Here is a 25,621-nt window from a genome sequence, read left to right as displayed (position 1 = left end):
AGCCGGGGAAGCCCGTCCGGGATCCCGGGGCGCGCGGTCAGCGGCCGGACGCGGCGGCGGCGACGGGAACGCGGCGTGGCTGCCGCAGGGGAGCGGCGGCGGCGGCGGCGGGCGCGAGGGGCGGGGCGCACTCCGCAACTTCTGCCGCTGCCTCCCGGGCGCTCTCGGCCGAGCGGCGCGGCGGCTGAGGGCTGCGGACTGCGGTGCGGCCAGCCGAGCCCGGCCCGCCGGCTAGCGAACCCGCGCGTCCCGGGCATCCGTCGGGTGCTGGAGACGCCTCCTGCAAGTAGTCCCCGGGGCGGCCGCGCTCCCGTGTTGTCCGCTGCGGCTGCGGGACCCGGACGTGCGGAGCCGTGAGGCCGAGCCGGGGCGCCCCCCTGCGGTCAGCGCGGGCCTCATGGCTGGGCTGAGCGGAGCGGAACCGGCGAGGTGAAGCCCCCGGGCCGGCAGCCGCAGCGCGTGGCGGGGCCGCCGGCTCCATGGGCAGCGGCGCACAGCGGCACGATGATGGACGTTAATAGCAGCGGCCGCCCGGACCTCTACGGGCACCTCCGCTCTTTCTTCCTGCCGGAGGTGGGGCGCGGGCTGCCCGACCTGAGCCCCGACGGCGCCGGCCCGGTCGCGGGCTCCTGGGCGCCTCACCTGCTGCACGGGGTCGTGGAGGTGACGGCTAGCCCCGGGCCCACCCGGGACACGCCGCGGGACAATACCTCCGGCTGCTGGGAGCAGATCAACTACGGCAGAGCCGAGAAAGTTGTGATCGGCTCCATCCTGACGCTCATCACGCTGCTGACGATCGCCGGCAACTGCCTGGTGGTGATTTCGGTGTGCTTCGTCAAAAAGCTCCGGCAGCCGTCCAACTACCTGATCGTGTCCCTGGCGCTGGCCGACCTTTCGGTGGCCGTGGCGGTCATGCCCTTCGTCAGCGTCACCGACCTTATTGGGGGCAAGTGGATCTTTGGCCATTTCTTCTGTAACGTCTTTATCGCCATGGACGTCATGTGCTGCACGGCCTCGATCATGACCCTGTGCGTGATCAGCATCGACAGGTAAGGGCCGGGCAGCCCTGTGACGGGGTCCGGCAGTGGGTGTGCTGGCAGCTTAGCCCCGCGCGCTCGCCTTTCCTTGTCAGATAAACCAGACTTCACGGCGGGATGAAGGGCTGCGCTTAAACCATCAACCCCCACACGTCAACCCTACACCAACCAAGCTACTTCAGTTACAGCTTAGCCTGTATATACCTTTAAAAGAAGAGCTTGAAATGCCCTGGTTTATTGTAGTGAGAATTTTAAGACCAAAGTTAGGAGTATTTTAAGCATTAGCAATTCCACCAGGGGGGTCCCCTGGCTTGGTTTCCAGAAGGAAGAAATTTGATCCTCTCTGAGGCTAGCTAACAAACCCTTGCTGTGAGCCTGAAAGAATCAGTTCTTTAAGAAACCAGCAGGAGAAAAGCCACCTTGCTTCCCAGATTGTAGAGGCTGCTTCCCAGGCCAATAAAAAGACCTAGGGTGGTCCCAGGATTGGGGGGTCTCCATGTCTTAACGTTGCTGATTCTGAATCACTTTCTTTTGGAAGTCTGGTTTTAGTGTCTGGCAACGCTGTCTGTATCTACAGGCTTACTGGAGCTGTACTCCCTGTCTGAATGGTTGATTCTAGCATTTCATCATATCCCTTGGGAATCTTCTCTTGAGAACTCCCCCACTGGAGTAATTGAAACAGAGATTGACCATCTGTCAGGGATGCTGAGGAAAAAATTCCTGTCTTGGGTGTCAGATTGGAATAGGAGACCTGCAAGGTTTCTTCAGACTCTAGCATTACAAGATTCTGCAATGGAGCTAGCCTTCAGTGCTAAAGATATTGTGCAATTGACAATTTGGAGTATGGTTCTAATGCTCTTTGTAGACAAAACAACTCTTTACTTCTCTTGAAACTGAAATGTTAAATCTTAATATTCACAGTTAGAATTTTGTTAGTATTTTAAAATCGGCACAGGACTGGTATCCTGTTGTGTTTAATGATACAGAGAAACAGTTGCTTATTTTCTTAGTGGACCTACGGAACCTTTAAATGTGTAGACCTTCCAGCAAAGGAGAAATAATTGGTGCCTCCACACTTAAAAAAATGTCTCAAAGGATAGTTAGCACAAAACTGAGATTTTCCTTCTTTTCCTCCCTGTAAACACGGCTGTTTTCTCTGTGTGTGTTTTGTATATATTTAATATGTTCTGCTGTTTTACTGCTTCACCAGGGTTTACAGTTACTGAAGGAAGGGGATATTTTCAGGGAAAAAAGTACATTTAGTTAAAGATATAGATTATTTTAAAAAATTGATCCTGCTATTTTGTGTATTATATTAGGAGCTTCCGATAGCAAACAAGGAATTATTTTTAAGATTAGAACATGAACTGCCTACGTGAGAATATTAGCTCCAAACTTGACAGTTGAAGTTCTGAATTACTGTAGTTAAGCATGACCACAAATACGCATTTATAGTCTGACTGTGGCAACAGGAACTAGGACAGTGCACTCAATATACGTAGTAAGTAGATGCTTGAATTATAAGTGTAAAAATCTGACTGTTCATCCAGCCCAAACTGTGCTTCTTGTATGAATGGAGCCCTTTTCAATGGAGTTTAGTGTAATAAAAATAATTTCGACTGCAAGTAATGCATTTATAATCTTTGTTTTCAATTTCACAATTGATAAATGATAAACAAACGGCACAGTGTGCTTATTGTTTGCTGGGGTCACCCTGAGATTACTGTACACAAGCTAAAGGCTTTCTTTACTCATGATGCATGTGCGACTTAGCAGCAGCAGGAACATCTCCAATACAGAGACAGGTTAATCCTTCTTGGCAAGAGCGTCTAATTTCTTCTTCAACTATATATATCCTTATGATTGGCACAAGTTGTGTTAATATAGGGATGCAGAGTTTATCTCTTAGGTTTTTTTTTTTTTTTTAAATGAGAATTGCCCCATTGGTGAATTCTGCTGAACAGTTGTTTTAGAGGATGAACACGTCATTTTTTGATAAAATGAAGAATTTGTAACATTGGAAGACACAGATTGTTTTTCTTCCAAGAACAAACAGAACTAAAACTGAGGAACAGGAAAATGTGTTTGATAGCGATTGATTGCTAAGGTACATTATTTCTGTTTTTTCTTCACTTCCATCATAGAATATGGCCAACAATATAAAAAGGTGCTAAGAAAATATGAAAAGATTGAATTTTCATTAATTCATTCTTTCATGTACCTAATATTTGTTATACTGTGCTTCATGAAGCATAGGCAAAGATGAATAATACTGTTCCTGTTTTTGATCTGGATACCTGTTGGACACTTAGCCTTGCAAAATAGAACCTTAGATTTTTTCTTAATCTTTCCCCACCATGTTGGGATGCTTTCCCAGCCTTTTCCAATGGAATTTCATGCCTCTTTTCATAAGCTTCAACACTCCAGTCTCCACCCTATATCAGTAATGACCCATGATCATTGAAGACGTAGCAGCCATTGAATGGAAACTCCTTTGTCTTTCAATCACCAAACAATTTTTCCTGCATCTGTACCTTTACTTCCTTCTAGTTAAAAGCAAGAAGGCATTGTGTGCCAGCAGAGACCAGACCATCCCATCCCCTCTCACCTTCTGGAGGACCCAACCCTTAACCCCTCATCTCTCCTTTGTCTTCTGTGTTGCCTCTCAATAGGGTCAGGCTTAATCTTCTGTTTTTGAGAACTTCTCTTTGGACTCATCCCTCCCTCCAGTCACCGCTTCACTTCACAGTGGGAAGTGGAGGGATTATTGCTCAATTGTCTCTGACTCATTGTGACCCCATGGACTGTAGCCCACCAGACTCCTCCTCCTCCAGGGGATTCTTCAGACAAGAATATTGGAGTGGGCTGCCATTCCCTCGCCAGGGGACCTGCCCTATCCAAGGATTGAATCCGGATCTCCTGCCTTGCAGACAGGGTCTTTACTGTCTGAACCGCCTGGGAAGCCCTCCACTTCACCGTTAAGCTGTTCAAAGAACTATGACCACAACCTGACTTTAGATCCTTACTTCTCAGAGAGATGGGTTTGGCCCTCACCAGGTCTACTGTAATATTTTAACTGGCCTTCCTGATTTCACTTCTCATCCATTGCCTATGAAAATGCTAGAATGATTTGTTTTTTAAAAAGTGGTTTTAAGTGAGGTAACATTTACCTGTAGTGAAATGCACAGATACTAAATGTACATTTTGATGTGCTTTGACAAATGTTTTTACACATTTAACCAACACTCCAAATAATATATAGATTATTTTGTCATACTAGGAAGTTTCCTTGTGCTATTTTTAGAATGATCTTTTAAAAACAGAAATCAAATGATCTTTTATATAAAGTTTAAAAACATGCAAAACAATTCTATATATTATTTAGGTGAACTTATATATAAGCAGTCAAAATATAAGATAGTGCAGAAGAATGGTGAGCACCAAATTTATGAGAGTAGTTATCTCTAGTAGGGTGGGGGTGGGGATAATTAGGGAGTAACGTGTATTGATGATACTGGTCAAGCTATATTTTAGTGGTTGATACAGTCTTGTTATCCTGTGTGTAACTTTCTGTTTTTTTTGGAAATACATATAGAGAAATGAACAATCCTAAATGTGAAGCTTGATCCCTTTCCATGAAGTGAACCCATGAATGTAACTGGATCAAGAAGTGGAACATTACTAACCAGCCAGAGGTCCCTTCTTAATCGTTCCCAGTTTATATTCTTCCCAAAGATAACAGTTATCCCGATTGTTAGCATCATAAACTAGTTTCTCTTGGTCAAAACCTCACAAAATGGAATAGTATACTGTGTACTTGTAAACCTGGCATCTTTTGCTCACTCTAAACCTGTAAATGTGATTCGTCAGGAGTTTTCAGTCTGTCCATATTTTGTTCCTTTTTTTCCTTTAATCCATTTAATTTGATTATCAGTTCGCCTGCAGATGCACATTTGAATTGTTTTCAGTTTGTACCTGTCACTAACCATGGATATAGGAATTGGGTAAGTGTGTGTGTCCTCAGCTGTGTCTGAATTTTTATGGCCCCATGGACTGTAATCTTTAAGGCCCCTGTAGCCTTTCAGGCTCCTCTGTCCATGGAATTTTCCAGGCAAGATTACCAGAGTGGGTTGCCATTTCCTACTCCAGGGATCATTCCCAACCCACAGATTGAACCCATGTCTCTTGCATCTCCTGCATTGGCAAGTGGATTATTTAGCTCTAGCGCCACCTGGGAAGCCTTTTACTAACAGTTCTTCTATAAATATATAATGTATAAATCATTTTGTGTACATATTTTCGTTTCTTTCAGGTAAATGTAATATTGGATAATAAGATACCTTATTGCATTTTAATTTTATATACCCTCTCACATCTTTCATTTTATAGATGCATTTTAATCTACAATACACATTTTAAAAATGTATTAGAGTTTTTATTGTTACTTTAAACAATCAATATTCATTCTTACATGTTTACCTTTTCCATTGCTCTTTATTTTTTTCCTACATTACCATGCCTTCATCTGGGATCATTTTCTTATGCCCATTATACTTTTATTAGCATTTTTTCAAAGTGAGGGTTTACTGCTGACAGATCCTCTCAGTTTCTACTTATCTGAAAATATCTTAATTTTACTGTCATTTTGAATGATATTTTCTCTAAGTATGTCATTCTATTAATATATTGAAGGTTTTTTCCCAGCACTTTAAAAATCTTATTCCATTGTCTTCAGGCTTCCATCCTTTCTGTTGAAAAGTCAGTCATTAACCAACATTATTAATACTTTTATGAAGATACTGTGTTTTTTTTTAACCTCTGGTCACTTTTAGGATTTTCTTGCCTTTAGTTTTTATCCATATTTTTATGATGTCCCTAGGTTTGGCATTATTGATTATTTTCTGTTGTAGATTTGCTGTTAACCCTGATGAAGTTCTTAGTAACTTTTGTGTTTGTGCATTGCTATCTCTAACTTGGTTGTATCTCTTTAAATACTTTTGTTGCCCCTTCTTTCTCTCTTTTTCTATGTCTTCATTTACATAATTTAGGTCTTTTTCCTTTATCACACGTGTATCTTACATTCTTCTTTCTTTTCCATTTTAGCTTTTCTTTGTGCTTCAGCTTTGAAGAATTTTGACCTACCTTCTTATTTATTAATCATCTCTTCTGCTATGTCTAATATGTTGCTCAGTAGTTTTAATTTTACAGTACTAGAAATTATTTTTGATCCTAGTTTTTGCATTTGATTCTTTTTATTGATTCTAACTCTATGATGAAATTCTTTGCCTTTTATGAATTTTTCCACTTTCTTCTTATATTTCTAAATATATTAATCGTCAGATCAGATCAGTCGCTCAGTCGTGTCCGACTCTTTGCGACCCCATGAATCGCAGCACACCAGGCCTCCCTGTCCATCACCAACTCCTGGATTCCACTCAGACTCACATCCATCGAGTCAGTGATGCCATCCAGCCATCTCATCCTCTGTCGTCCCCTTCTCCTCCTGCCCCCAATCCCTCCCAGCATCAGAGTCTTTTCCAATGAGTCAACACTTTGCATGAGGTGGCCAAAAGACTGGAGTTTCAGCTTTAGCATCATTCCTTCCAAAGAAATCCCAGGGCTGATCTCCTTCAGAATGGACTGGTTGGATCTCCTTGCAGTCCAAGGGACTCTCAAGAGTCTTCTCCAACACCACAGTTCAAAAGCATCAATTCTACAGTGCTTAGCCTTCTTCACAGTCCAACTCTCACATCCATACATGACCACAGGAAAAACCATAGCCTTGACTAGACGAACCTTTGTTGGCAAAGTAATGTCTCTGCTTTTGAATATGCTATCTAGGTTGGTCATAACTTTCCTCCCAAGGAGTAAGCGTCTTTTAATTTCATGGCTGCAGTCACCATCTGTAGTAATATATTAATCATAGTTATATATTAATCATAGTTAGACTCTTTTCCTACTAACTCTAATACCTGAATCACTTGTGGTTTCTTTGTCTGTGATCTGTTTTTTTTCCCCTCTGGGTTTGTGCTTTGTGTCTTGACATGTTTAATTAACTTTGATTGTATACTCAACATTTTGTATGAAAAATTGTGAATGTTGTATGTGATTTTATCTCCAGAGAAAAAACTTCCAGGCATGCACATTGGGGGACTGATTATTATAATCCAGCTAGTGACTTAGCTGACCATAGGCATTGTTTTAGTTTTGATAAAGCTGTGTGTGCCACTTGCCGATGCCTCTTTCTAGGTTGTAGCCTTCTTGGAACTGCAGCTAAGAGCGTAGGGTGTTCTCAGTGACTTCTCCCCCTGGCTAGTCCACACGTCTTTTCTCTCCTCAGCAGCGTGAGACTATCAAAATTCTCGCTGAAAGTGTTTTTGGGAGCCTTCTCCTTGGCTTCTTAGCCTCCTGCCCTGCACAGCTTTAGAACTGAGCAGATGTCTAGAGGGGAATACCAGCCAAGTGCTGGGCTTAGTTTTCTGCTTCTTTTTTATTTGGATCTTGGCATCTCAGAGCTCTTAAGTTTTGTCTTTCTTTCCTCAAGAGACTGCTGAAATATCTTCTGGTATTTTTGCCTCTTAATAGCAACTGTGTTGAGGCTGTTTGCCTAGATCCTCAGCCCCTTACCCCTCCCCTACTTTAGGCAAATGTCCCAAGGGAAAGAATGACTGCAGAATTTTGGCTCATCTCTTTGTGGTTCTCTTATCACTAGGGTTTGTCCCCTCAATTACTGGTTGTCTCAAAAACTCTGTTATGCCTTTAAGCAGGTGTATGTATGTATTTGTGCTTTATCCAACTATTCTAGTTGTTTTTAGCAGAAGCATAGTCTGAAGCATTAAGCAACTCCATTATAGGGAGAATTGGATGTGTGCCTGAAAGATTTTAAATATACAGATGTAGAAATATAGCCATGTAAATTTCCTGCTTAAAAACCTTCATTGGCTTTTGGTTTCACTAGGAATATAATTCAAAGTCTTCAGCATGCTTACAGGGTCCCTGATTTGTTCCTGTCTTACCTCCAACAGCATTTTGTACTGTATTTCACCTTCCTTTTCGTAGTATAATCATATTGGCCTTTTTCAGTTTCTCTATCATGCCAGATTCTTTCTATGTCAGGCTTATTCCATGCAGATCCACCAACTAATATAGTTGCAATACTATGATTCCATGTCTGGAGTTCTATTCCCTAATACATGTTTTTTGATCCCAACTTGGAAAGCTTAAACTTGCTTAACCCTATAAAATGGCAGCAGTGAAAATATCTGAAAAATACCAAATATTGGCAAGTATGTAGAGCAGAGGGAACCTTTGTACATTACTAGTGGGACCATGAATTGGTGAACCACTTTGAAAATAGTTGGCATTATTAGGTAATATTAATATGTATACCCTACGATTCTGTTATTGTAGCAGTAGGCATATGTCAGGGAGACTCTTGTCACCAAAATTCTTGTACAAACTATTTATAATATTCACAAATTTGAAACCCCCAAATTTGAAATATATTAATATATAAATGTATCAATAGTAGAATGGATAAGCTGTGGAGCATTTACATAATAGAATACTATTCAGTAGTGATTATCAAACTTGAGTGTCATCAGAACTATCTGGAGGGTTTATTAACACACAGATTACTGGGCCTCATTCCAAGAGCTTCTGATTCAGTAAGTCTAGGGTGGAACCCAGTGATTTGCATTTCAAACAAATTCCCAAATGATTCTGATGCTCTTGATTTTGAGACCTTACTTAGAAAACTGTTGCTATACAGCACTGAAAATTGCTGTAGTAAAAGGAATCTCACAAAGTAATTTAAGCAAATTTTTATTATAAAAATTTTGAAACTTAAAATGTAAGAGCTAAGAGTCTAGTATAAAGAGCCTAATCTATCCATCACAAAGTATTTAATGTTTACTTTGCAACTCCTTCCTCACAGTATTTTAACTCAAATTTTAGACATTGTGGCCTTTCACCCATGAATATAATGCTTTGAAGCCACAAACATGATGCTGAGCAGAAGAAACAGAGTAAAAAGAACACATATAATGTAATTCTATTCATGTGAAAATAGAAACAAGCAACATTATTTGGAGATACATAGAAATGGAAATATAAAGAAAAGGAAGGAATTATACATCATGAGAACAAGGGTAGTGATTAATTACTTCTAGGTGGGAAGAAACATGATGATCAGAGAGGCATGCTTTTGAGGTGGCGTAATGTTTTCTCTCTTGCCTGTAGAGGTGGATACAGGCAAGGTATCTTGAGGGTTCTCTAAAAGTTACTATGAAAATATCCACGTATATTTTAGGCTACTTCCTACATCTATATTTTAAAGGGACAGAAGTATTTATTTGATGGCACCTTGTGAGGTGTTCAGGATTTACATCGGATGTATGGTTAATCAGGGCAGATGCAGTTACTGTTTTAATGCAGTCAGCATCTGGTGGTTTTCAGCCTCATGTGTGAGGGCAGGGCTCGTCTTTGGATTGTCCACAGTTACAGGAACTCCTCTGGCTAATTTGCAAGAGCCACAATCTTTAATTCTGACTGGTGTCTGGCTGAAGCCCTGCTTCCTCGCCAGGCGCCATGACTCATTCGCCTCAGTGATCTGAGTTCTGCTCTTGGCTTTAATTCTGCTGCAGTCAGCAGTGCAGGGTGCCGTCTGGCTTCTCTGGATCCCCTTTCTCTTTGAAGGAAGTCATCCTTGATCATCTCTAAAATTAATTTTCAGCATGTGTATATTCTTTAAGAGTTGATAGAATCCTTTTTTGTTTTTTTTTTCCTCCATCTTGTCAACTGGATAGTGAGTACAGTGGCTAGAGGGACAACCAGGGCCATGCTGGAGGAGGAGGAGAACTGTACGGGGAGGGTTGCGGGGACCCTGAAGGGTTATGGACTCTACCGGATTGCATGTCCCTGACTTCTTACTAGTGGTTGAACAGATATTGTTACGTCATCTGTCACAACTTCTAAATCTTATTGCCCGTTTCTTATGTGTGTATCCTTCACACTAATGTTCTATATATTTCCTGAAGCATCATTGTGAGGTGTCACTGTGCCATTCTCCTTTGGGAATAATGACTACTGTTTTTAAACATTCTTTTCCATTCTGTTTTATTTTAGAATATTGAATATAGTTCCCTGTGCTGGGCAACAGCCCCTTTTGTTGCTTATCCATTCTATATGTAATAGTTTGCATCTGCTTATCCCAGACTCCCGCTCCATCCCTCTGCAACTCTCCCTCCCCCTCGGCAACCCCAAGTCTGTTGTGAGTCTGTTTCTGTTCATAGATAAGTTAATTGGTGTCTTATTTTAGATTCCACATATATGTAATATCTTATGGTGTATGTCTTTCTCTTTCTGACTTACTTCACTTGGTACGGTAATCTCCAGACCCATCCATGTTGCTGCAGATGGAATTATTTATTTTATTCTATTTATGGCCAGGTGGTAGCTCAGCTGGTAAAGAATCTGCCTGCAATGAAGGAGACCCCTATTTGATTCCTGGGTCAGGCAGTTCCCCTGGAGAAGGGATAGGCTACCCACTCCAGTATTCTTGGGTCTCCCTGGTGGCTCAGATGAATGCGCCTGCAATGCTGGAGACCTGGGTTCGATCCCTGGGTTGGGAACATCCCCTGGAAGAGGGCATGGCAACACACTCCAGTATTCTTGCCTGGAGAATCCCCATGGACAGAGGAGCCGGCGGGCTACAGTCCATGGGGTCGCAAACAGTTGAATATGACTGAATCGACTAAGTACAACGCAGCACAGTATTGTATTGTATGTGTGTACAATATCTTCTTTATCCATTCATCTTGGAATGGACATTTAGGGATAAGGGCCTTCTGTGCTACATAAATTCATAGAGACTTTACACGTAATATCTCATTTAATCTTCATAACACCTTTGTAAGGGTGTTTACTGGGGCCTCTGCTGTCATTGAGGTCTGCTGGCCAAAGGTATAGGAGACAGAGTATGAACATTTCCAATCCCATTTTGTAGATGAGGAAGCTGAGGAAACATATACACTGTATAGAGCAGGAACACCAACTGAATCAAAAGCCCTTATGGGTTCCTTTACTACATTGTAGCCATTGCTTGCTGAAGGAGGAGGATATTGTGAGTATAGCATTCAAGGCCTTTTGTAATTTGACCCCAGCCTCCTTTATAGCCTCAATCTGACTTAACTCCATCATAGGTATCCTCTCTTTCAACAAGATGTCAGAATAATAGAACTAATGTTCTTACCCCCTAAACTTGTTCCTCTTACAAGGTTCCCATCCCAGTAAATGGCATTAGGCTACACCCATTGTTTTTGCTAGACTTTTAGGTATCACCTTTGAAATTTCCCACCCAGCTGCTCACTGTCACCAGCCCATCGCCAGATCCTACTGACTGTCCCTTCACTTTTCTTCTCCCCACTCCCAGGACCAGAAACTCAACCCAAGTCTCTGTCATTTTTCACTTGGACCCCTTGAAGTAGCCACCCAGGACTCTCCCTGTATCTACTCTTGCCACACATTGATAACAAAGTGTGTAACCCTGGCTGTATGTTAGAATCATCTGGACAATTAAATATAGCAGGGCTCGGAGTCCGTCTCTACAGATCCTGGTGTAGAGTGGGCCTGGGCATCAGTGTGTTTGAAAATATCCCTCAGGTGATTCTAATGTGTATCCAGCCAGAGGGAGAAGCCCTGAGTTAGGGTGATCTTTATAAAAATGTAGATGTGATTTTATCCATGGTTCCCAAAGTTACCTGCACATCAGAATCACCTTGGAATCTTCCAAAAATTCCAAAACCCATACCGAGGCCATGCACAAACCCAGCTGATGTACAACACTGCGGGCAAAACTTATGCATTATATTTTGGAAGCTTCCTAGGTTAGTCCAGTGTGCAGCCAGGTTTGGGCACTACTGAATTATGCTGTTCTCCTCTTCAAACTCTTTAGTGGGTTAATGAGTTCCCCTGCTTTGGGGATAAGATGCTAAATTTTTAATATAATTTAAAAGATTTTGTAATCTAATTTCTGTGTATCTTACTAGATCAGGGGTTGGCATTTTTTTTTTTTCAGTAAAGGGCTAGATAGTAAATATTTTGGGTTTGTGTACCATATGGTCTCTGTTGCAACTCCCCAGCTCTGCTTCTGTAGCATGAAGGCAGCTGTAGACTGTATGTAAATGAACAGGCATGGATGTGTTCCAATAAAACTTTATTTATGGCTCCTGCAATTAGAATTTCATATGATTTTCACAATGTTATTAAATATTATTCTTTTTATTTTTTTCAACTATTAAAACATATGGAAGCATTCTTAGCTGATGGGGGCTGGTATACAAAAACAGGCAGGGGCCAGATTTAACGCTGCTGGAGTTTGCCGACTTCTACCAAGATTTGGTTTGATTCAATTCAATTCTCTATCTTATAGATCATCTCTCTCCCTCCCCCTGTCTCTCTTTCCCCCATATTCTGGCAACTCTGAGCTTCTTTGACTTCCTTCACATTTTGCTGTTTAGGGACTTCACAAGTCTTTTTATTGCCTGTTCCCCACCCCACACCCTGACACTCGTATGTGCCTCTTGGGCGAGTTAATTCTTATCACTCTTCAGACAGGTCCTTGACTAGATGTTATTGCCTCATGGAAGCATTCTGAGAATCCCCAGACTATCTTAGTCTTATAACTCCCTGCAGTTTTTCTTCCTTGCACTCACCTCGGTCTGTAATTACCGGTTTTAAATTAACTGTAGTGGATTCATGATTTGCGGGATTGTCCGTACAGCAGACATGGCAGGACCAAGGTCTCTCTTATTGGAGACTGTGCGCCCCGCCCCCAGCATAATAGTTGGTACATAGTAGGTGTTCAGTTAATCCATATGGATTGACTGACGGAGGAAGGAAGGAGGGGAGGGAAGGTGGGTACCTCTGATTCCCAAGTATCTGGCCTTGCCTTCTTATTCTCTAGCTTCTTATGAAATATATTCCTCTTGGGAAGTTTTTTTGGAAACCAAATTAGGGTTGGGAGATTGTGTGATGAAACAGAAGCAGTGTGGACAGTCCTGAGGGGTCATCCCATTAAGCACTGTAAACTGGTGAGTCACTTTCTGCTCTCCACGCATGTGCAGAACACTGACATAAACAAAGCCCTAGTGATGCAAAAAATTTAGCAGCTTAGAGCCCAGGAGTCAGCTTTTTATTATCACCATTGCTGTGCCATGAAGCAGTGTGAAAAGGCAGGCACAATGAAACAAAAATCCCAGACTCTTTCTATTTCAATGAATAAAACATATTTTGACTGAGCTAATGCAACCCAGAAGGAAAGCCATAGGTGTCAGGCATGACAGTGGTACCCAAGGTGGGGAGCACAGTAACTGACGGTTACAGGATCATTTACTGAGTGCATACTACGTGCCAGGCCTAGTGCCAAGAGCTTAATGTGGTACAACTCACTTCATTCCCATGAACACTCTGTGGGCACTCTCATGCCCACTGCTCCTGCTGGATGAGGAAAGGGAAGCTGAGAGAGGTGCAGTAGCTTGCCCAAGAGCATATAGGAGGAAAGCTGTGAATCCCATTTGTCGGGGGGTGAGTCCCCCTCTTTTGAGGCCCAGAGGGTTATTGGCTTTCTGAATATCATTTCTGAAGGTGCCAAGTGATAGAAGGTATTTTCTCCTGCTGCTCAGACAGGGACAGAGACCAGACGTGTTCTGGCACATTTTCCTCTAGCATTGGTCCAGGGCATTCCCTCGCTCCAGTGCATCCATTAACTCTTGGGTTACAGTTAAGGTGAGGTCACTGTGAAATATTATGGAATATTAAGATCCATTTTGTGGCTCAGATGGTAAAGAATCTGCCTGCAATGCAGGAGAGCTGGGTTTTATCCCTAAATCAGGACGATCCCCTGGAGAAGGGAATGGCAGTCCACTCCAATATTCTTTCCTGGAGAATCCCATGGACAGAAGAGCCTGGTGGACTACAGTCCCTGGGGTCACAAAGAGTCAGACATTACTGAAGTGACTAGCACTTCCCTTCAAAGATTTAAGTTGGAATCTGAGCAAGAGGCCCTAACAAAGAGGCCAAGTATGTATGTGTGTGTGTGTAAAGGCGGAGGGTAAAAAGAGGGGTAGGTAAGTGGGAGTTGATATGGATGGAGAGAGAGAAGAAGAAGGGGAGGGGAGGTAACAGGTAGAGGGTACATGGGCAAGCAGGTTAGAGGAGATGGTGAAGGTGATGTTTATTTACTAAGCAAACCCTTGTTGTTTGCCTACTGGGTATTTAAGTACTGTCGGATACAAAGGTGTATAAAGACACAGCCTCGTCCTCAAGAGGTTATCTAGTTGAGCATAAATTATTTTTTTCACATACCAGAACATTTGTACCTTTAAAAAGTTAGGTTGTACATATTCCTTTTCAGTCAATCCCTGTGTGGTATGACCTTTCTTGAAGGGATTCGTGAATCACATAGCTTCTGGTTGCAAACAATTGGGTGGTTTGAGCACTTCCGTCGATAAAACCCCCAGTACTCTATGGTCTGTTTTTGAGCATCCTCTCTGTGCCTGAAGAATTCTTGTTAAGACTGCTGCAAAACGAGGGCTGCGAGGTCGGACCTACGTGCTCATGCTTCTGATGTTGCCTGTTGAAGAACAGGATGCCAGCCCCCGGGGGCTGAGCAGCTGTGGGCCTTCGGGGGAGCATCTCCAGTGCATCTATTTGGGGAGCTTTATTTTTGCCTGTTTAGCCAGTTTGTATTCTCACTTTCATCCTGGCCTCTGTTCTGATTCAAATTCTGTATTTCTGGGCATTCTGATAATATTTCCCACTCTGTCAAAGGGAGGCAGCTGGATAGCTTTCTTCCTTCCAAATGGTTCTTTTATCTGGAACATCAGGCAGAACCATCCACCTCACGGGGGCTATCAATATTTATAGTCAGGCATGTGGAGACTTAAATGGCATGCTTTAAGCCATCTATCATCAATCCAGCCCAGCTGCCTGAATATTTCAGAATTTTATTTTGGGGAAATGTATATTCTATACATTTGGTTTGAAGACGTCTCTGATATTCTCAAGAGAAGTCTTTGCAGAATCTCCTGTTTTGAGAAATAGATTGCCTCACAGTTTCATAGTTGACAGTTTTCTGAAGACCGCAGGCTTCTACCACTCTGTTCCTTTCGGGGTAACAAAGGTGATAGTCTTCTGATAGCAATTTCTTAACATAGAAAAATTGCCCTTTTTTAAGTTAAGGGAATCCTAGGGGATTCATCTATTCACATCTTCAGTATTTATTGATTACTTAGTCTTCATTGGTTACTCTTGTTTATCCTAAATAAAGCACATAAGGCCTTTGCTGTCTTGAATTTTGTATTTGAGTAATAATAAATAGGTAAGGAACAGATATACTAAAAAAAGCCTCATTCACACATGCACACTGATTCATTAGTGATAAGTGCCAGATGAAAAATTAGAACAGGATGATGTGTTACAGTGGGTGATCCTGAGGAGGTGACATATACATTGAGGTGTAAAGTAATGTGATGGATCTGGCTCTGAGAAGATCAGGAGGAAGAACATTTTAGGCAAAGGCAGCAGCTGGTGCAAAGGCCCTGGACCAGTGTGACGGGAGTAGAGAGTTCAAGGGGAAGCCCAGAAGGAGATGACAGTAGAGCAGTGGTCACAGTCGTATTGAGGTTTGGGACAGGTAAAGAGAGTGGATTTTATTCGAAATAAAGTGGAGCCCTTGAAGAGTTTGAAGTCTTGGGTGACATGATCTGGTTTATAGTCTTAATAGTTCCTTGTGGTTACTTTGTGGAGAATAAAATGGAGAGGAGTGAGAGTGAAAGTTGGGAGACCAATGGGAAGGCTTCTGTAATTGTTAAGATAAAAGAAGATCAAAAGAGTGAAGTTGGAGAAAAGTGGAATGATTTGAGGTACATCTGGGCTGTACATTGACAGGACTAACTGAGGGCTCACTTTGCCAACAAAGGTCCTTGTAGTCAAAGCTATGGTTTTTCCAGTAGTCATGTATAGATGTGAGAGTTTGACCATAAAGAAGGCTGAGTGCCAAAGAATCCATGCTTTTGAATGGTGGTGCTGGAGAAGACTCTTGAGAGTTCTTTGGACAGCAAAGAGGTCATACCAGTCAATCCTAAAGGAAATCAATCCTGAATATTCATTGGAAGGACTGATGCTGAAGCTGAAGCTATAATACTTTGGCCACCTGATGCAAAGAGATAGCTCATTGGAAGAGACCTTGATGCTGGGAAAGATTGAGAGCAGGAAGAGAAGAGGGCAACAGAGGATGAGATAGTTGGATGGCAGTAATGGATATGGGTTTGAGCAAACTCCAGGAAATAGTGAAGGACAGGGAAGCCTGGCGTGCTGAGTCCATGGGGTTGCCAAGAGTTGGACATGAATAACCCAACAGACTGAGGGATTAGACGACAGAGAAGGATAAAAGATGACCTTGTGCTTTGGGCTCAGGCAGCTCAATTGATGGTTATGCTAAGTCATGCTAAGTCACTTCAGTCGTTTCCGACTCTGTGTGACCCCATAGACGGCAGCCCACCAGGCTCCCCTGTCCCTGGGAGTCTCCAGGCAAGAACACTGGAGTGGGATCGATGGTTATGCTGTTGACCAAATAAGAGAGTTGCAGAACTGGTGGTAAAAATAAAAAATTCTATTATTTTTTAAAAATAAATTTATTTATTTTAATTGGAGGCTAATTACTTTACAATATTGTATTGGCTTGCCATACATCAACATGAATCCGCCACGGGTATACACATGTTCCCCATCCTGAACCCGCCTCCCACCTCCCTCCTCGTACAATCCCTCTGGGTCATCCCAGTGCACCAGCCCCAAGCATCCTGCATCGAACTTGGACTGGCGATTTGTTTCATATATGATATTATACATGTTTCAATGCCATTCTCCCAAATCATCCCACCCTCGCCCTCTCCCACAGAGTCCAAAAGACTGTTCTATACATCTGTGTGTCTTTTGCTGTCTCACGTACAGGGTTATCGTTACCATCTTTCTAAATTCCATATATATGCCTTAGTATACTGTATTGGTGTTTTTCTTTCTGGCTTACTTCACTCTGTATAATAGGCTCCAGTTTCATCCACCTCATTAGAACTGATTCAAATGTATTCTTTTTAATGGCTGAGTAATACTCCATTGTTTATAGGTACCACAGCTTTCTTATCCATTCATCTGCTGATGGACATCTAGGTTGCTTCCATGTCCTGGCTATTATAAACAGTGCTGTGATGAACATTGGGGTACACGTGTCTCTTTCCCTTCTGGTTTCCTCAGTATGTATGCCCAGCAGTGGGATTGCTGGATCATAAGGCAGTTCTATTTCCAGTTTTTTAAGGAATCTCCACACTCTTCTCCATAGTGGCTGTACTAGTTTGCATTCCCACCAACAGTGTAAGAGGGTTCCCTTTTCTCCACACCCTCTCCAGCATTTATTGCTTGTAGACTTTTGGATTGCAGCCATTCTGATTGGTGTGAAATGATACCTCATTGTGGTTTTGATTTGCATTTCTCTGATAATGAGTGATGTTGAGCATCTTTTCATGTGTTTATTAGCCATCTGTATGTCTTCTTTGGAGAAGTGTCTGTTTAGTTCTTTGGCCCATTTTTTGATCAGGTCATTTATTTTTCTGAAATTGAGCTGTAGGAGTTGCTTGTATATTTTTGAGATTAGTTGTTTGTCAGTTGTTTCATTTGCTATTATTTTCTCCCATTCTGAAGGCTGTCTTTTCACCTTGCTTAGAGTTTCCTTTGTTGTGCAGAAGCTTTTAAGTTTAATTAGGTCCCATTTGTTTATTTTTGCTTTTATTTCCAATATTCTGGGAGGTGGGTCATAGAGGATCCTGCTGTGATTTATGTCAGAGAGTGTTTTGCCTATGTTCTCCTCTAGGAGTTTTATAGTTTCTGGTCTTACATTTAGATCTTTAATCCATTTTGAGTTTATTTTTGTGTATGGTGTTAGAAAGTGTTCTATTTTCATTCTTTTACACGTGGTTGACCAGTTTTCCCAGTGCCACTTGTTAAAGAGATTGTCTTTAAGCCATTGTATATTCTTGCCTCCTTTGTCAAAGATAAGGTGTCCATAGGTGCGTATAATTTCACAATTTGTATGGAAATACAAAAAACCTCGAATAACCAAAGCAGTCTTGAGAAAGAAGAATGGAACTGGAGGAATCAATCTGCCTGACTTCAGGCTCTACTACAAAGCCACAGTCATCAAGACAGTATGATACTGGCACAAAGACAGAAATATAGATCAATGGAACAAAATAACAATTCTATTATTTATTTGTTTGTTTCATTTTATATAGTTGTGATTCATTTTATTGATGTATAGTTGATTTATAGTGTATTAATTTCTGCTGTACAGTAAAGTGATTTGGTTACACACACACACACACACACACACACACACATGCTTTTTTATATTCTTTTCCATTATGGTTTATCACAGGATGTTGAATATAGTTCCCCTTGCTATACACTAGGACCTTGTTGTTTATCCATATACTAGTTTGTATCTGCTAAGTTGCTTCAGTCGTGTCCAACTCTGTGCGACCCCATAGACGTCAGCCCACCAGGCTCCCCCATCCCTGGGATTCTCCAGGCAAGAACACTGGAGTGGGTTGCCATTTCCTTCTCCAATGCATGAAAGTGAAAAGTGAAAGTGAAGTCGCTCAGTCGTGTCCGACTCTTAGCGACCCCGTGGACTGCAGCCTACTAGGCTCCTCCATCCATGGGATTTTCCAGGCAAGAGTACTGGAGTGGGCTGCCATGGTATCTAGCCAACCCTAAACCCCTAGTCCTTCTCTCCTACACCTGGCAACCATAGGTCTCTTCTTCATGTCTGTTTCATAGGTAAGTTCATATGTGCCATGTTTTAGATCCCTCAGGTACATAATGTCACTTGGTATTGTCTTTCTCTTTCTGACTTCACTTAGTATGATAATCTCTAGGTCCATCCATGTTGCTGTGGATGGCATTATTTCATTCTTTTTTATGGCTGAGTACCATTGCATTGTCTGTATGTACCACATCTTCTTTATCCATTCATCTGCTGGTGGACATTCAGGTTGTTTCCATGTCTTGGCTATTGTGAACAGTACTGTATGCTGTGTGTACAGTATTGTTTTTGTATTATGATTTTGCCCAGATAATGTACCCTGGAGTGGGATTACTGGATCATATGGCAACTTTATTTTTAGTTTTTTTGAGGAATCTCTGTATGTTATCCATAGTAGCTGTGCCAATTTACATTCCAAACCAACAGTGAAGAGGGTTCGCTTTTCTCCACACCCTTTCCAGCATTTGTTATTTGTAGACTTTTTAATGATGGCCATTCTGACAGGTGTGAAGTGATATGTCACTGTAGTTTTGATTTGCATTTCCAAGAGTTCTGTTTTGAATGGCAAGTTTGATATCAATAGACATTTGGATATAAGAGTCTAGGATTCCAGAGAGAGGTAGAACTGGAGATACAAATTTGAGCATCATTGGAAATGATGTATAAAGCCATAGGGTGGGTCCAGCTACTAGTTCTTAGGGAAGTAAAACATTTAGAGGTAAAGAGAAGAGAAAGAGCCAGCACAGTTTAAAACATGGACGCGAAATAGGTACATCTGGAGGTGCCATCATGGAAATTAAGGGAAACATGTTTTGACAAGATAGAATATCAATTGTGTCAAAAACAGTTGTAAGATAAGGCTAGCAAAATGGCCAGTCAATTGGGTGACCTTGAAGTCACTGGTGATCCTAAGAAGAGTGGTTTCAGTGAAAAAGTGGTATGGAAGCCCACATGGAGCGAAGTGAAGAGAGATTGAAAAGGAAGTAGAGGCAATGACTGGAATCAGCTCTTTGAAGGTTAGCTTTCAGAGTCAGGAAACCTACATTTCAACTTTGTATCTGCTGCAGTGACCCTTATGATAATTATTTATGTGCATGTCTTAAATTCTGTTTTTCTTAGTGCTTACAGAGTTTCTGGCACACAGTGGGTGCTTAATCATATTAATTGAATGAATGGGTCAATGGACTTAATGAATATCCTACTAGAGTAGAAACACTTTAGGCTCAAGACTGTGTCTGATTCATCTTCTGTAGGCTCATGTATACTAGTGGGAATGCAAAAATATCCTTGAATGAATACATGAGTCTGCTAAACTTGGGAGTAGAGTAGGGGAGCTTTGGTTAGGAAAGGTCAGAGATGCTGGTTGTTTAGACCAGGATTTCCATAGAACTGGGGAAGGGCCAGAATCAGAAGCCAGATTCCATTTCTATAACTCCTAACTGTGACCTTGCGAACAGAGGTCTTAACTGTGACCTGACTGTGACCTTGCCAACAAAGATCCATCTAGTCAAAGCTCTGGTTTTTCCAGTCATCATGTATGGGTGTGAGAGTTGGACTATAAAGAAAGCTGAGCACTGAAGAATTGATGCTTTTGAACTGTGGTGTTGGAGAAGACTCTTGAGATTCCCTGACAGCAAGGAGATCCAACCAGTTCATCCTAAAGGAAATCAGTCCTGAATTTCATTGGAAGGACTGATGCAGAAGCTAAAACTCCAATACTTTGGCCACCTGATGCAAAGAAGTGACTTGTTGGAAAAGACCCTGATGCTGGGAAAGATTGAGGGCAGGAGGAGAAGGGGACGACAGAGGATGAGATGGTTTTACATGGCAACACCAACTCGATGGCCATGAGTTAGAGCAAGCTTTAGAGTTGGTGCTGGACAGGGAAGCCTGATGTGCTGCAGTCCATGGGGTCGCAAAGAGTCGGACACGACTGAACAACTGAAGTGAACTGAACTGTGAGTTACTAGACCTTATTTCTAAATCTCATTTCTCATGTATGATAGAAATATCTCCATGGAGTTAATGTGAGGTATAAATGAGATTATGTACATGAAGGTTTAGCCAAGAGCCTGACTTACATAAAATACCCACTGATTGAAAGCAGTTATTATTATTAATGTTAGTAATGTTAATATTAATAATATTAATGTGCTAGAGAATTGAATTCTACCAGCCACCCAGGGCAGCTCTCTGGGATTGGAGAGTTGTTTGAATGGGAAGGTTCACTGCTGACTTTTCTGACTCTCCTCTTTCATCCTAAAAGGAAAAAGTAAACCAACTTTGCTTCAGGAAGAGTCTATATGGGATCTTGATGAGGCTTCAGGGAGTGCCAGCCTGCCGGCGCACCTGTCCAAGGATGCCAGAAATAGGGGCCAAAGTCAGTTCCATGATTTAGTTCAGATGCTGCTTGAGGCAAGTCAGGGGCTTGAATTCAGTCATGCTGAGTTGTGCTCAGTGGATCAGTCAAGAAGGATCAATAATTGGTACCTTATATAATGTTTTAGATAATGGGGAGGGGAGCGTTTGTGATGCACCATCACTCCCCAGATAACATCCTAGCTGTTTGCGGCTTTTGTCCTTTCTCTGTGTACCTCCTGTGTATCACAGGAAGTATTGGGGCTGCTTCCATTTTCTCCATGTCTTCCTGTGTTTTCATGTCTCAGTACATCCTATTTCCTCTGCCTGGAATGCCCTCCTCTTTTCTGCTTATTTCCCATGTGTTCTTCGTGACGAAGCTAACATGGCCTGGTTTCTAGGAGGCTGTCCCTGACACCTTGGTCTGGCTTAGATGTACCTCCCAGACTCTCCCTTAGCACTCTGAGCTTCCTTCTCTATGATCGTCAGGCTGAAATGTAGTTGATTGTATTTCTGTGTCCACCACACCCCAAATGCTACATTCTTGAAGACAGAGGCATTTTTTTTTAAAAATCTCTGCCTGCTCCCAGCTTCTGTTGATATGTGAAAGGTCTTAATAAATATTTTCTGGATAAGTGAATCAATAAATGAATGAAGCTGGGGAAAATTGAATATTTGTGTCATATGAGACACACACATTAAGACTATTTGTGACTATTTAAGACATTAAGTATGAAACAGGGAGGGAAAATGAAAGAGGGACATAGAAGCCACAAGATTTATGACTCAGTTCTGCTTTGGTGGGTCTTGTTTTCTTACTCCCTTGAGTGGGGACCTCATTATAGCTACCAGGCGCATTTTTTCTATGTCTTTGAAGGCACAGTTCTGCTTCTCATGACTTACAAAGCTGCTTGTGGATTTCATTTCCAGGTTGTTTTTTCTTTAAGGTCTCCCTGTAAGGATGGTCAGGTAATGAGGTTTTTGCCTGCAGAATATATTATATAAACATTCCCAGCAGCCTTAGTGGGTTAACTACCAAGCCCCAGGGACAAGACTAGACACTGGAGACAGTATGATGGGATCCACTACAGCCATGAATATTTCAAATAAATTTCCTCAAAAAAGAAATCAAGTGATGAAGTCTAACCTTGCCTCCAGAACCTCTCTTAATCCATTTTTGATGGGTCTGTGGTGCATTTTTCCATTTCCATGCTGGTTCCTGTTTTGATTTTCTTCCAGGGAATAGCTCCTCCCCTGGTGAATTCCTTGGAGACTGTTACATTCCCCTCAAATGTCGCTTGTGGGTAGCCTTGTGATAGATGATAAAAATGGCTCCCAGTTCTTCCCAATGCTACGTGCCTTTCAAGTGTGTCTGTATAGCCCTTCCCACACTGACTCTTGGCTTGATCTTCTTTCTTGCTTTGGCTGATGGGACTTCAGCAAACATGATGTATACAGACACTTAGAATTTGCCTTCTTTTGCTGCTTTAGGGAACCTATGTGAAGGAGCCCCGTCTGGATGATGAGAGACCCATGGCTTAGGCCTCCGAGTTCCCTGGCTGCCAGTTACCAGTCAGGTGAATGAAGTCATGCAAAACTATTCAGGCACCTGCAGACCTATCACCTGAACACAGACATAAGATAATCCGCTTGAGACGAACCGATCTTGCTTGACCCAGGACAGGCCCATTGACCCACCAGATATTTAGCTGGACGAATGGCTAGTGTTTAAACCATAGGGTTTTAGATTAGTTTGTTACATACCCAAAGCTAACGTATAGAAAGCCATCAGTACTTAGACTCTCCTTCCCCCTGGATTTATGTTCCCATATTGATTTGTGTTATGGCACCATGTCCATCATGTTCTCTGGATGGTTGTTTATGAGTCTATCTCCCCAGTAGACCTTGGATACTCCAAAAACAGAAGCAGTATCTGGAAGACTAATAGGATTTTCTCACCCTCAGCCTCTTCCAGTGCCCAGGACTAAGAACACAGTCTGGAAGTGTGGATGGGCCAGATGAGCATGTACAGCTCAACTGTGAAGTCTTTGAATCTTGGCTTCTGTGTCAGGAATATTCTCTTTAGTTATTTCTTGTCTACGCCCCAGCTAGATATCTAAAACCTGATGTTTGCTGTACTCGTGATGTTTTGTATGGTCACATTCTGTTGTACAGTGATCTTTTATCCATCCTTATGTTATTTTTGTGTTTCTATAGATAATTGCCCAAGTTCCCCAAGGTTTTAAAAAATAGGATTATATAGTCATTAAAGGCACTGGACAAAATTAATCCCTTTGATAGAATCCAAGTTTCCTTTTTCTAAATTATATTTTTCAATGGTATTATGTGATGATTGATTTATATCTTCTTTGGGTTTGATTTTGTTTTCAATGTGTAAGATTTATGATTTCAAAATGAACAATTTTTCCTCTGAAAGCTATTCATTTTGTCTTGTCTGAGGTGATAACTCTTCAAACAAATTTGTTTAATGTGTAGCCTCAGTAAAAATCTGTGATTGATTGTTGGCATTTTGGGAACCCTAGAAAGTCATTTGAAGGAGTCCTTCAGAGTCAGAATGAAGGAGGAGGAAAATAACTCAGGTAATAGTCATTAACAACTCCCCAAGAAACGTTATTAGATAAATACCCAGTGAAGGACTAAAGGTTGCCTTGTATCACTCAGGCCCTGTGCTACATGCTGACCGTCTCGGAATCTTCCCAGTCACATGGTAGGTTCTGTTATCCCCATTTTACAAACAAGGAGAAGCTTAGAGAGTTTAATCGAGTTACCCAGAATCAGAACCTGGAATCAAACTTGGGTTTGATTTGATGTGATTTCAGCGTTGGTATCTTAACTCTTATGCTTCACAAAGAAGTAGATGGAAAATATGGTCTATTCCTTTTAGATTATGTATTCTCTCCTAAAGATGAAAATCAAATAACATGTCTGACCTTCAGGGTTCACCTAGGAGCATGATATCAGGACCCGGAAATATTCTGTACAGGGATAGGATAGGGGCTGACCTTGCTGGGAATGTTGCTCTGTACCCATTCCCGACTGCCCAGAAGGTCCAGGTTTGGCATGTCAGTGGTCAGACGAGGTCAAGTTGTCCCCTCAAAGTGCCAGACAAACAGAATCAGCGAGTGTTAAAACTTCAAAGAGCTGTGCTGATTCCCGTCTCCAGGTCTTACTCTCTATCCTTCTCCAGTCTCTTCCTTCCCTGGAAAATGAATGTGCTCTTTGGCTCCTGGTTGGGTTCAGCCAACCGCAAGTCCAGTGGAGGACATGAAAGGGAGATCCAGCCCTTTCTGCGGGGTGGTCACCTGGCACTGACTGTACCCTGTGATGGGGAGTCGCTGCTCCTCTCATGGTGGCCCTTGCTACACGACTTCTTCCTTCTGTCCTGTAACTGCCTCCTTCTTCCTGCCTTTTCCCAAGATGGCGATTCTCCTGTGGCTTCTCAGTCCTTTGTACTTTCCCTACCTCCTGCCCATCCCTCTGTAAATAGTCTCCTTGAATTATCCTAATTTGAGTGTACAGTCTGTATCTCGCTGATTGCTGATTGACAGAGGATTCTAGAGATCATGTAGTTAAACCATTACATTCTATAAAGAGAAGACTGAAGCACGGAGAAAGTGTTGAAGAAACTGACCAAGTGGCAGAACCAGAACTTGGAAGGCACACTGGGCTGACTTCTTGTCTAGTAACTCCAGTGACAAAAGACAGTGACTGGCAGAACAGAAGTTGAGGAAGTTATTTTTTTATTTCCTTTGTTAATAGGGCGATTTTGCTGGCTCACATCCTCCTGTGATGACTTTGACCTGCGTCATTGCTCAGCTGTACTTGGGCAACTTCTCAGCTATGACTTTTGTCTTACCTTGGGTGGTCTAGAGTGAAAAAAGTCACGAATGGGCTTCTGTGTTTATCTGGTTACAAATTTAAAAGCAGTGTAGGCAGATGGTTTGTGTCCAGTGTAATTAATGTCTTTCAGGGTAGATACTGTTTGTTCTTTTAATAAAGGCATCAGCTTATGACATCCACAAACCAATATGGCAGTGAATCAGGTTCTTACCATCAAGGGAAGTGAAGTGAAAGTTGCTCCGTCGTGCCTGACTCTTTGTGGCCCTATGAACTGTACAGCCCATGGAATTCTCCAGGCCAGAATACTGGAGTGGTTAGCCATTCTCTTCTCCAGGGGATCTTCCCAACCCAGGGATCAAACCCAGGTCTCCCACATTGCAGGCGGATTTTTTACCAGCTGAGACACCAGGGAAGAGAGGAAGACAGTATGGTCCATGGGGTCGCAAAGAGTCAGACACAACTGAGCAACTTTCACTTCACCATC

General features: G+C 42.2%; 1 protein-coding gene across 3 annotated transcripts in view; it reads left to right on the top strand.

Annotated features, from left to right (window-relative positions):
• Positions 1 to 504: 504 nt before the first annotated feature.
• The window catches only part of HTR7 (5-hydroxytryptamine receptor 7), a 117,901-nt gene continuing 92,784 nt past the window's right edge, over positions 505 to 25,621 (top strand). For all 3 annotated transcript variants that reach the window (XM_086378510.1, XM_086378512.1, XM_086378511.1), the window contains exon 1: positions 505 to 1,049. In XM_086378510.1, coding sequence (XP_086234636.1) covers positions 505 to 1,049 — 545 coding nt within the window. The remainder of the gene's footprint in view (positions 1,050 to 25,621) is intronic.

The sequence above is a fragment of the Bos grunniens genome, chromosome 26 (assembly GCF_055505025.1).
Source record: "Bos grunniens cultivar Pamir isolate PY7600 chromosome 26, Bosgru_T2T1.0, whole genome shotgun sequence".
Classification (NCBI taxonomy): domain Eukaryota; kingdom Metazoa; phylum Chordata; class Mammalia; order Artiodactyla; family Bovidae; genus Bos; species Bos grunniens.
The sequence above is the reverse complement of the archived record's forward strand: the minus strand, read 5'-3'. Positions and strand labels throughout refer to the sequence as shown.